Source organism: Lissotriton helveticus, chromosome 6 (genome assembly GCF_964261635.1).
Source record: "Lissotriton helveticus chromosome 6, aLisHel1.1, whole genome shotgun sequence".
Taxonomy (NCBI): domain Eukaryota; kingdom Metazoa; phylum Chordata; class Amphibia; order Caudata; family Salamandridae; genus Lissotriton; species Lissotriton helveticus.
Genome location: NC_136067.1, coordinates 2,066,425,641 through 2,066,439,345, shown reverse-complemented (window position 1 = coordinate 2,066,439,345; position 13,705 = coordinate 2,066,425,641). Strand labels below are relative to the sequence as shown.

The following is a 13,705-nucleotide window of genomic DNA, read 5'->3' as shown; positions in this document are numbered from 1 at the left end:
TGGAACTAACTACCACAGTGTGTCAGACAAATTGACTCCCTGACCGAGCTCAGAAAGAGCCTGAAAACTTGGCTCTTTCCTAAGGAATAACTTCTCGTCCTCTGATGCTTTGGCTTGCCTGCATGTCAGTTCTAAGCGCCAGGTTACCCGCAGGGTGACAGCTTGCGCTATATAAGTAACCCTACAATTACAATTACAATTACAGTGTGTGATGTAGCGTGAGGAGAGTATCAGACTGTGAATGCAGAAAGTCCTTCAATATACCCTGATCACACAGCTACAACCTGGGCACACACATGACAACTCACTTGTGCACATGTACAGCAATGCACATGTGCAAATATGCTTCTACAAAATGTTTCACAAGTAAATTCAGACCTTTTTCTTACACACTCTCTCTAGAACAACTCTGGATATAATGAACAATGGGTACATAATGGAGGCGCTCGCATAATGAGTTTCAGATTTAGGTGCTTCACGGTGCTCCCAGGGAAGCTGGATGAATGTTCCACACTCAATTCAAGAAAAAGGGCAGTAGCCTCAATGTGACAGATAACTGTCATTAGCTTAGAAAGGTGTTGTTAGCCTTCAAATGCAGTTTTATATGATTAGTCTTGAAAATGTCAGGTATGTGCAGTGCCCTGCCCTCTGTCTACAGGCTAGACTGAGCTTTAAAACAGAAACACAAGTGAAGATTCCATGTGAACATCAGATCTCACACCCCCCTAACACTAATACCTGTCTCTGGAGCTTTGCACTTTAATCCACAGCTGAAGTAGCAGCACTTCAGATCCCCTTTGCAGTCACAATCACTCTGGCACTGGGGGTCTTCTGCTTTGATGCAAATTATGCTGTCTTTGGGGCACGTTCCTGGTTTCGGTAAAACTGAAAAAATAGAAGAAATATTTTAATTTGTTACATTGTGTCTTTTCTTGAATCAAACCATGAAGGCAAATGACAACCCAGTTAATGTTATAATAATGAGCAGGATTTGGGGGGAGTTGTTTATGAGTGACTGTAGAGTCCGGGTTTGATTGAGTTACTTTGACATTTTTTGTCTCTCTTACATTACAGACTGTCCTAAACATCAACAAAGCAAGGAAGGTACATCACAGACAGTGGAAGACGTTACATCTAACACTGCCTATGTACACAGAGTGCTTCCTGCCCTAACTTAGTACAGCAATACTGAGTGACTTAGCAGGCATAGTGTTCATGATAGTTCCCCTTTAGCATGACATAAAAGGTGAGAACAGAAATCATTTTCAATGTAGGGCCCACATTTGGAACAGTGGTTATTTGTTGGGCAATTATATCAGGGTCTAAGTTTGAAAATATTCGTGAACACAACAAGGAGCTCTGTCCTGGTTTTTGCTTTAATTAAAGCCACACCAGTGAACACATGTTTTTTTTTATCATAGCTACCTAGTTATGAATTTTCTATCTGTTGTAAAGGCTAAGGGCCATATTATCAAGAACAGGCTAAAAAATTATCGCCGCTTTATCGGCAGGAAACTGCCGCTAAAGCGGCAATAATGGGCTTGATAATATGTCCTTGTGAATTCCCAAAGCAGCCCAGGTTCTCAGCATTAGTTGCGGTGATTGCCGTGACAGGAACCACAAAGAGGAGAGGTTCCTAGAGGTGCACTAGAGATAGAGCAGTTGGCAGGTCCTGTTACACTACTCAGTTATTACTGCCTGTGGGTAGTGAATTCTTTTTTATCATAGGTGTGTTCTTGTTTCAGTGTACCCCAAATAGGAGACTACTATGGAAATATCACAGAGCCTAAATTGCTTGAGAGTTATTTCTTGGCCTGGGCTACCTGCATTCCAGAGCACAATAGTGGAAGCAGCACTTCTGCACTCCTGGGCAGCTGCTGTCATTGGTTCAATGATGCAGGTATAGTGCAGGATAATCACATACCTTGGCACGTACTGAACACTCACAAGATTTCACTGCACAAGAAACAGCCATGGACATGAAAACCAGAGATCATAGACCAATTTCTAATTCATTCCCTGAGCTCAGTAGTATTTTTCTTTTCTTACGTTCATAATCAAAGCAATAAAATAAACTCAATCCCCTCTCAGCCATTTTCATTGTAGTCAGCATGGTGGGTAATAAAAAGGGTCTTGATCATATCATAATTTTGACATTGAAATACCATCTATCAGTTACAATTAAAAATCTTAACAGTGGAAAAGCTCCTGAAATGTCGTGCCTGTGGAGCTTGCAACAAGCCCGCTGGCATATTAGTACTCCCTTGTTTGGAGTGCTTTTTTTAATCTGTTGGCCTCCTACATTCATGGAAAGCCAGCACTGTTACTCTGACATGCAAAGTTGGACAACCATCCATATTATAAACTGATATTACTCTTGATAAAAGACACTGGAGGTACACAGTGGGGGAAGCCCAAGGCAGAAAGAGGCTGAAATCATCTTGGCACTGCTTCAAGGGGAATGCAAGGATTTCTTACAGTGGGACAGATGTTTACTTTCCCTCATTTTATATATAAATTCCCTGTAGTACAGGGAATATCAATGTATGCATTGATGACTTTGGAGAAACCATAGGATACAACTGAAGAACGCTTATATACATCAATCTGCATTTAACTTGCCAGCAATCCTCCCTCATACACCTACTTGTAAGTACCTACACAACTCAAGAGAGAAGTTTCAAATATGATTCCTTTCAAAACGAATTAGGCTACAAAAAAACTATAGAATGAGGGGAAAGGCAAAGCATGCATGGGTCCAAGAAAAGACCTCACGTGTACATAGGAAATCTCTCACATTGCATAGAAAGCACATGCAATTTATGTGTACTGCATTACAGTAAACAAAGCACAGGTGTGTTGATGGGAAAGTGAATGCATTCTCCTCCATCATGTATAGCAAGCTGAGAAGAGTGCGGGTGGAGGTTGCTGGAGTGGAGGTATTTGGGGAAGTAGTGGGATCTTTAGCACATCAGCAGCAGGTTTGTATAGCACTAAGAATGTATAGTTTCAGTATTTTACTCTATCCCAGTCAGAGAGATCACACGTTTACCGAGAAAGGGGTCAGTGTGGACTCTCTCTTTGAGACCAAAGACCTCATTCTAGCCCTTAGGACGACAGCTAAAAAATAATTAGTGGGCAAGCATGCAAGCAATTGCTCTAGTGAAATTTGGAGTTGGCTCCAGCTGCTGTTCTCTGGTAAACTATGGAGGTGGGAGATGCTTTTTAAATTGGTTATTTGAAAGAATGCATTACTGATGACATCTCTCTTAAGTGAACAGGGGGTGAGTGGGTAGAGGAACAGCACCTCACAAGCCAGCACCGGCAGCCGCCGCGGGGGGGAGTGCTGGCGGGGAGCGAGGGAGAGGTCGCACAGGAAAAGGGTGCCCGTTTGATGGAGGTAGGAAACCAGGGGACCCCAGATATCGATCGGGCGGCAAGTGGCTGGCACCAAGTCCCAGAATTCGGACAGAAGTCTCTGACAGCGTGAAGCGTCCTCGTGCCAGGCATTAACCGTGGGCACAGACCTGCGACCCCAGCACATGGAGACCCTGGACCTTGCGAGAACGAGAATCACTGCAGTCAGCCTCAACCTGTGCTTACTAGATGTAAGAATGTGGCTCCCCTGGGTGCCGGAGCGAAAGTCACTGAGGAACTTTATCGGCTTCTACAATGACAACAGCAATAGCAAAAAAAGGCAGTAATTTGAAAGTCATTCTGCTGAAAACAATGGGGACCCCGGGTGAGGATGCACCTGGGAGAGAGTCAGCAAAGGGATGGAGGACCGATGGACATATCCATCACTCGCCCCTATCTGGAATCGCTTTTCGCATCCCTGAAAGAAGACTTACAATCCTTTAAGAAGGAAGGGGCACAAGAACTAAGGGCAAGCCCTGGCCTGCACTCTTTTTTATTTGAGATACTCTTGGCCTAGTTTTAATTAAATAAACTCATTCTAATCTAGTGGAGGCATGATGCATGAGTCAACCACCCAGTTTAGGAGTAGCATGTTAATGGGCGACTCGAAGCATGGATTATCTGCAATCTCACAGGTCTCCTTTTCCTTTACAAAGAATGAGGAGTGTAAACCACAGATACAGATCTGCAGAAGCATACCATCCTACAAACTGTTTGCATTTGAAGTTTTACAGAATTAGACATCCAAAAATCCATGAGTGTGAGAATAGAATAATTTCACCTGGATTGTAACTTCTGAACCCCAAGTAAGTATATATTATTTGCTTTGTCTATTGCTTTAATTACAACAAATCACCAGACACATCTTTTAGTTTTTCTATTACCCACTTAGCTGTGTGAACTATTCCTTGTTATCTGCTAACCTCATCTGCTTCTCTTAATATATTATTTTTTCTAGCATATTTGTCCGCACAGTTACAATTTTATTTAAACTGTGTTTATTCTGTAGTATCATTACCACAGACCATTCAGACCTTAGAAGTGAGGTTGAGCACAGTTGACTATATGCTGTCAAAGGTGTGTATAGCCTCTGTGGCTTTAGGAAGCTTCTTGGCCCCACCTGAGCAGCAGCCAGTCCATACCTCCTGCACTTTTCTTATGCTCTTGGCTACTAAGGTTACCCAGGTACTCTGCGGAATGATGGAAAACCTTATGAAGCGTCTGCTCTCTTCCAATGCTTTTCTAGTTCTTGATCTTTATAAAAACTACAAAATGTCTTCAACTCAAAGACCTGCCCATTTTTACAGGCTGAACCAGTGCCTTGAAATCCTGTTTCTGCCAGCATCCTGCTGTGCCCGCTCAAGGCACTTAGAAAGCCTTGTTTTAAGCTGTGCAGCCACATAAAGTGCAATCTAATTAGTAAAATGGGTTCTGCACATAAAGTGGCAAATGTAATTGATTGCCTTTCTTACAGGAATACAGGAACCATGATATGCCAGGAGGATGGGGCTGGATGAGGAATAAAGTCATGATATTGAAAACACACTATAAAGCACATTCTATAAGTTTATATTTTATCACAAAGGACCATTTGAAATATCACTTTTTATTGTCCATTGCTTTTGACTATGGTGTCAGCATCCGGGGTAATGGGGGGGGAATGGGGTACTCAGTCAGAAGCCCTGTTTAAACAAATGTTGAGATCCTTGATTGTCTTCCTGTGAGTGGCTGTGAGTAATACCTGTAGCTGGATTCTTGCACTTAAGTCCACAGCTGAAGGAGCAGCATATCTGATTTCCTGGGCAGTCGCTGTTAGTCGTGCACTTATCCGGTTCTGGGCTTTTGCACACAACTGTGTCTTTTGGGCACACACCGGTTTTCGCTGTAACAGAGGAAGTTACAAGATTCAACAACCTTTTCTTACAGTGGCATAGTAGAGACGTAATGGGATCCCCCAAACACAACAAAAGTGCTTACGTATTGGCCATCATTACACCACAAACAAAGCATTTTTAAATGAAAAATTACACCATTTGTTTGCTTACTCCTCCAGAGATACACTTTTTACCCTGTTGTACTACCCAACCTTTGTTCGTCAGAGAGGCATCAGAAAATTACTATGTACTGTAATTAATTACATATGGGCGCTGATCGAATTTGATATCCCGTACACTGAATGTGGCAATTGAATAGGGGGTAACATCTGGTAATCAGTAAAAGTAGTCAGCATTTCAGCCGCCTTAGAAGATATGTCAATTTTCTACAACTAAAATATAACATATAAAGCACCTTAACCTTTCTACTTATGTTTCACCAAGAAGAACATAAATCCTCTTTTTCCAGGCTATAGCGTAAGGCAGGCAATGATAATTTATCAATGTTGGAGTTAATGCACTATTTTGGCTCTTTGGGAATCTGCTTTGTACCCTTTAATCATTAGCATCAATTTCAAAATGTGGAAAAGCCTGAGATGGATGAAGAATTAATGCTGAGTTATTGAAGTGGTTTGTTGTGCCTTGTAGGAGGATGCCTCGGAAACACCACGGAGTTGAAGCTCCGTCCACAACTCCCCCACACCGGTTCACTCTACACCAATGATGTATATATACTGGTGATAAGAGATGATGCCAATGTAGGGAAAGCAGGGAAACAAAACAAGGAAAGATTGGGGAGACACAGGAATCTTAAATCCAGGATGCGAAGAGAACTGGTCAGCACTCACTATGGCCTCAGGACCCTCTCCTATAATACAAAGAACAATGATTAATATAGTGCCTATTATCTCTGTGAGTATATATGCAATTAACAGGGATACGTAGTACCTGGAAACTATGTGCTGTGCATCTACCTGTACGTGACTTTACTTCTGTTGTCATCACAGAAAAGTAGGTAAAGTGATGCAAAGGAAATACCACTCCTATAAGGTAGGGATATTAGGTTTAGCTCTCAGGGGGTAACATGGGCAGGTATGTGTATAGTGAGCAATATACAAGAGTACCTAACGCTTAGCGTGCCGTGAGAAGAATGACTCCCTGTTTCTCCACAAGAAGTAACACTCGTACTCTAATGGTGATTCCCTGAAACATAAGCGAGATAATCAGTATCTCCTTAGACTGTCCCGTGCAGATTTTGACCCTTAGGGAAATGGTCGTACCTGTTTGTGTCTTCCAATAAGGCTTAGAAGAAATCCTGGAGCTCAAATGCACAATCTGTGTAGCTCCTAACAAAAACATAAAACTACCCCGGCTTTTAAGAATAAAGCAAACCAACTCCAAAATAAGGTTCGACAAGTAACCAAAAACAAACACCAGAGCCAAGTACGAACTGGTTGTAAACTCACCCGAGTTTACTTCTAAGTAGGATAACACCCGTACTTATCTGACTTGAAGAGTGCTCGGAAATCAGGAGGATGACGAAGAACCGCAGAGAACTCCCGACGAAGCCCGGACACCACAACCGTGACCCGGAAGCGATGCGCAATACCCGGAAGGAACGCAAAGCGTCATACCATAAGAGAGAAAGGACTTTATAGTGTTATCACGCATGCGCTAATCCTTGCGCATGCGTTCTCCAGACCCTAGCGGCTCTCGCCAACCAAGCTTTTGCCAATCACGTCTGTATCGGATCGGCAGGCATGACAGGGTTTTAGGCATGTGCAGAACCGTAGAGTATCAATAATACAGATGAAACAGGTAGATTACATTTTTCAACCAGGTGGTAATATACCGTGAACCACAGAAAAAAACACTAATATTAAAAAGGGGCCCTTATTATTATGTCTGATAGCTGTGGAAATAAACTGAATTATTAGCCATTAGTTCTTCTACTAGGGTTTTATTAGATAACTGTGAGGGTAACATCTGTAGTGAAGCCCCTTTCTGAACTGTGCCATGTGCCTCTAACAAAACAGTACCCTAAATGATTTTTGCTACAAAAAGTAATTTGTGGCTGAAATGTGAAGAGATGTAGAACATGATCCATCAACCAAGAAGGTGGAGGGAGAACCAGTCAGAGAATGGAGAAATATAATAAGGAGAACAGCCCATGTGCAGATCATGACTCTGGATTTAAGGTATAAAGGCTCTGCATGCAGGTTAAAAAAGGACTCCTAGCTGGGCTTCTCAATATCTTGCACTTACAGTAGTCATGGATATTAGCAAGATAGAACTATCTCATGGGTCTGGTCACACCCCAATTTGCTAAACGCATGACACCACTTTGCTGCACTTGCAAGCGTCAAGAGAGGTGCACAAAACTCTCTTATTTATACAATCCAAAACATTTTTACATTAAATGATCAACATTTTGCCATCTCCTGAGCTAGTCAATCAATCAATCAATCAAAAAGTAGAAGTACAAGTGTAGAAACAAGCAGACTGTCTAATGCAGACCCAGCTTTGGTGCAGAAGTAGTTGCCCACTCTTGGCAAACTAAATATACCATTGTTAGGCCTGTCATCCTTAGGATGGTCATTCCCCAAAAGTTTTCCTCCAACCCCCTCCTATTTTGTGCTGATCTTGTTTTTGCTGGCTCTAGGACCCTGTGCCCTTTACCACTGCTTTACAATGCCAAAGTGCTTCTGAACACTCCTTTAAACATGGTAGGATTGGCTTAAACCCAATTGGCATATTTATTTTACTTTATTTGTAAATAAAATAATACTGAGCCTGCATCACACATTTTCCCTCCTATTTAAGAAGCCCTTAAAGACATTGCAGCCTCTGTGTGTAGTTTTAAACTGCCATTTTAACTTGCAAAAACAACTTTTTGCCAGGCTCTGACCTTTATTTTTTAATACATACAAGCCACCCCTATGGTAGAACCTCAGCAACCCAAAGGGCAGGGTGCATTTTATTTAAAATATTGGACCTGAACATTTATGGTTTAAATGTCCTGGGAGAAAACATTCCTAAATTTGTATTTCCCTACTGCAAGGTCTCCCTCTCTCATAGGATGACATTGGGTTACATTCTTACATTTATTAAGCGATAACTTTCGATTGGGAGCAGGCAGACAGGTTGTGTTTCGTGTGTTAGTCACAATTCTGAAAAGGGGTTTGACACCAGTCTACTTTAACCCTAGACAATAGGGGGGCAGGGCAGGGGCAAACAATTCCAGACTCTTCAGGGAGTAAAAACCTTCAGAATCTTCCCTTACTTCGAAGTGGAGTAGTGCTTGCATAGAGCCTTGTACCAGCAGGGGTGCTGTGACAAGAACCATTAATGGCGTGAAATCAAAAAGACATAGAACAGGTACAGGGAAGTAAGGACAATGTAACAACATACACAAAGCAGAAGACAGAAACAGTATGTGATGTTAAAGTAGCAGGGAAACTGCAGTAGATGTCAGAGGCGCTTATATGCCATTGGTTATATGTCGGTGCTTTGTATGAAGAAAATCATCTGGCATAAATATTTTGTTATAAATAGCATTAACAAAAATATTGTCTTAATGACAGTAGATTTTCTAGTATGCATTTCAGTGGAATGATACTTTATGACATAATATTTATGTGTATATTATGAAGATATTCTGATGACAATACTTGAGTGTTGCACAATGGCATCAGTGTCTTGCTATCAATGGAGTAATGCGTGGCTTCTTATTCTATCTCCTTCCTTGGTCACCCAAAGCAGGGGGAGATAATGTTGAGCAGATTGTGTTATTAGTGATGTCAGGGTGGAGTATCATGCGCCAAGTGATCTGTGATCTAACCAGCTCTAACCCAAAGGTGGAAATGAATGCTACACAATCCACTAGTTACCCAGCACTTAGACAACATTTTGAAATCAAACAGTATTGTGAAGCTCTGAAGGCCTTCCATGGTAAACAAGGAAGGTGTGTAATGGTGGGAAGAACAGTCAATGAGGTTTCTAGAGGGGCCGTGGATTGGAAGGGGAAGTCATTGAAAGATTCGAAGGAAATGATGGAACCAATTATTTCAAGAAGTACCAGACTATAGATTTCTCTGATATCCTGACTCCATTTCAACAATTCTTCTAACTTTGTCTGGATACAAAAGATCAAAAAGGCACTTAATTGAAAAGGGGTTGTCACCTGGCACAGGATTCTTGCATTCCTGATTGCAAATCTCGATGCAGCACTTCTTCTCTCCTGGACAGTCTGTGTCGTTGCTACACATGTGATTGTATGGGGGTGGACGATCACACCATGAAATTCGCTTGGGACAGTCACCAGATTTCATTGCTAAGAAAAGACAGACAGATTCAAATAAAACATCCCATCTTTGACTTCTATCTGAATCCTTTATCTGAAATGAAATCAATGCTAAAAATATGGAGTAAATGTGTTGCTTACAAATCTTTTGCATAAGAACAGAACATGAAATTCACAATCAGGAAGTGGAAATATTACACACAATGAAGGGGGTGAGCATGCAATACAGGAAGAGAAACGTGAGTAGATTTCATAATGGGAGGGAAAAGGATGGTCAAGAAAGAACCAACAGCATAAATTGAAGAGAGCTGTAAAAGATTACTCCAGGATTTCAGGATTCAGAGAGCTACTTCTGATGTTTCATGTTATGAAATGATAGAATATTAAGGGCAATTTTGGTACACATACTATTTATGGTTGGAGGTCAACGTGGTATATCTGACTGTATCAAGAGGAACCCAAAAGTTACTCCTGTATTCTGACCTCTATGAGGGACTGAGGTAAGGTGAACAGGCCTTTGCCCCCTTTAAATGTTAGAAAATGGTATTCGCTCAGCACCCATGCAGCCCAGGCTAACACAGGACTGGCAGGACAGTGCACTTTCAACATAAAAGACAAATACAACTATGCACATTCCAATTCTAACTAAACAATCCCTTCACAAATCTCACAGGACAAATCAGAGGTTTACATTTTTTGCTCATTTTGTGCACATTTTTGTAACCACTTCTCCATGTTCAGTATCATAATCATGTATGTGACCTGGACATTGTGGGAAAGCCAGGCGAGGCACACGTCTTGTGCTGCCATGTATTTCATATTATGCACACGGCCTGTATTTAGGTATGCACTGATGTCCTACTCAAGGTTCAGTGGCAAAGGTCATGACGTAGGTGAAGGTTGAGCACCTCAGAGAAGGAGTCTAACCAACGGAGTGAAATATACATATTAAGCAAGCATATTGCAGCCCAAGTGCTATGATATATGGGACAAATGATAACAAGAACTTCTGTGATGTAGCGTGAAGAGAGCACCAGTTTGTGAATGCACAAAGCCCTTCAATATAAACTTATCCCACTCAAAGGTCACCCACAACTTGTGCAGACATATGGCAACTCACCTGTGCTTATAAACATATATGCAGATGTGCAAATATGCTTATACAAAATTTGGCAAAAGTAAATTCAGACCATTTTATTAGACACTCTTTCTAGAACCACTGTGTGTATAATGAACAATGAATACATAAGAAGGAGGCTCTCTGGTAAATGTAAATGTATTGCGACTTATATAGCGCACGTATCACCCAAAGGTATCAAGGCGCTTGCTTAGGGAACCCATCCTGGTATTCCCCTGTGAGATACCCTGGCACGGTAACCACAAGGTGAAAGCCAGGCATCCCGCAGTGAGGGGCCGTAGTGGAGATTAAGCAAGCTATTGCCCAGAGTCGCAGAGTGTGACCCCGTGAGTCGAGTAGGTACCGGAGCGAGAATTGTCCAGTCTGTGGAATTTTGAGCCCGAGACCCGCCAAGGCGGGGAATCGAACCCTGGTCCACGGCCGATCTCAGCTTCCAGGTCTGCCGCCTCTAACCACTGAGCCACGCTTCTCCACATCGATGAGTTTCAGATTTCAATGACAATGAGTTTCAAGATTTCGATGCTTCACTGTGCATCCAGGAAAGCTGGAAGAATGGTCCGCAATCATGTTAAGAAATAGGGCAATACCCTGAATGTGACAGATACCTGTCATTAGCTCAGAAAGTTGTTATTAGCTTTCAAATGCAGGTTTTATAAGATTCATCTAGTACATTTCCGCTGTGTACTGTGCCCTGCCCCCAATCTACAGGCCAGGCTCAGCCTAAAAACAACAACACAAACAAAGATGTAACATCAACATCAGATGTCACACCCTCCTGACACTGATACCTGTCTCTGGAGCCTTGCACTTTAATCCACAGTTGAAGTTGCAGCACTTCTGATCCCCTTTGCAGTCACCATCACTCTTGCACTGTGGGACTTCTGGTTTGAGGCACTTCTTGTTGTCTTTGGGACACTTTCCTGGCTTTGGTAAAACTGAAATAAATGAGAATTTGTTATTTTGCATCTTTTCTTGAACCAAACCCTGATAACAATTGATAACCCAGGTAATGTTATGCTAATGAGCAGGTTTTTAGGGGAGGTGTTTATGAGTGACTGTAGAGTCCAGGTGTGATTGTGTTTCTCTGTCATTTCTTCTCTCTCTTACATTACAAGCTGTCCTGGAAATCAGCAACATCAGGAAGGTAAATTACAAAAAGTGAACTGCTTTCCATCTGGCACTACCTATGTAGATAGAGGGCTTCATGCCGTGAACAAGTACAGTAATACTGAGGGACATAATGGGCATTGTGTTTAATATAGTGACCCCTTTTTGAATGGCATACAAGGCAAGCACAGAAAGCAGCTTCAAGGCATTTGGAACAGTGGTGATTTGCTGAGCAATGTTATCACGATCTAATTTTGACAATATTGGTGAGCACAAGAAGAAGCTCCGTCATGGTCTTTGCTTTAATTAAGGTCATGCCAGTGGGCACATATGGCTATTCTTCCATGGTGACCTAGTTAACTCTGTAGTTAAGGCTAGATCTTCCATGAAAAGCTATTTAATTCTCCACCCGAAAAACTGCAGAAAAATGGTTTAAAATTATTTTCCACTTCCTTTCAAGTATCTAATTCTAACGTGAATGTAGATTTATGGTAACTTTAGTGAAAAATATATTTTTTAAATGTGTACCAGGTTTTGCCTGAGAAAAAACACCTTCAGAACTACTTTGAATCTCTTACTCTATTCAGGGGCCAAATACACATTCCTGGCTAGAAGCCAATAGCCTTATGTCAGGGAACAACTGCACGAAATCATTGCAATATTTTCTATGACAATTAGTGCCCAACCTCTGCTACAAAATTCACAATTCATGATTTTGGGATCTCTTGCTTCCCATTATAAGAGTCATGGAAGTGTTAATGCCCCACAGTTTATAGGTTCACCAGCCACTAATGATACAATACAATTCATGAGGCTGGGTTACTTTGAGTCTGTATATGAATCTGTATATGTAGATACATACAATCGGTTGCCATTTGTGATTTGAACCATGTTTAATTTTGACAGTTATGTAACTAGTGCCTTTAACAAAACTTACAAACCACAAAAATTGCTGTCATTCCAGTAACTAAATTCTCAGTTCTAGATTAACAAGACCAGCACACTTAGTTGCAGAGAAGAGGTAAAGCTACAATATATTTTTGTAAACGAATATGGCTAATACCAAGCCAACATTTTGTTACAAGAGTGTGCAGTTCCTTTAAAGAAGATTAGGAGAAATAAAGAATCTAAAAATAATAGGTTTCCAAGTCAAAGGAATGGGCTCAAATAGGAGCAAGTGCCCTCATACAGCCTAAAGGTGTAATTCTTCATCATCTGGGCATGCTCCTCGTCGGGCCGGCGCTGCAATCCCCGACGAGCACATGCGAAAGGGCTGTTCGCTGAAAGCTTTTAATTTGCTGTATGACGTGGACAGCACCTTTACCTTTCTACTTATGCTTATCCAAGTAAAAGATATTCGGAATTTCCGCAAATGAAATATAACATGGACAGCACCCAAACCTTTCTACTTATGCTCATCCAGGAAGAAAATGAGAGATCTTTTTCTAGGCGGTAGAGTAAGGCTGACAAATATAATTTATCATTGATGGAGTTAATGTACTACCATGGCTCTTTAGGAATCGGCTTTGTACCTTTAAATCATTAGCAGCCATTTCAAAATGTTGAACAGCTTAAGATGGATCAAGTTTTAATACATTTAACTGACTGATAGTAAACATGCTAAGTATATTACGTAGTTTTATGTATGTGCAGAACCGTAGAGTAACAATATCAAGCAAGTATATTCTATTTTCAGCCGGGTGATAATATACATGTAACTCATGACACAGCACTAACATTTAAGAGGGACTTATTGGCTAGCAGCCAAACGAAATGGCCGCTGCCTAGAGAGGCTCTGAGATCAACATGACATCCCCAATAATCCGGCGCATAATCTGTCGATAAACAGCAACAAAACGCATCGAT

General features: G+C 41.5%; 1 protein-coding gene across 1 annotated transcript in view; it reads right to left on the bottom strand.

The window, feature by feature from the left end:
* Positions 1-11,698, bottom strand: part of LOC144762995 (uncharacterized) — a 128,359-nt gene extending 116,661 nt beyond the window's left edge. The window contains exons 1-4 of the mRNA XM_078648308.1: positions 11,521-11,698; positions 9,475-9,624; positions 5,159-5,299; positions 739-885 (exon numbers count right to left, since the gene is read on the bottom strand). Coding sequence (XP_078504434.1) covers positions 739-885; positions 5,159-5,299; positions 9,475-9,624; positions 11,521-11,698 — 616 coding nt within the window. The remainder of the gene's footprint in view (positions 1-738; positions 886-5,158; positions 5,300-9,474; positions 9,625-11,520) is intronic.
* Positions 11,699-13,705: the final 2,007 nt, after the last annotated feature.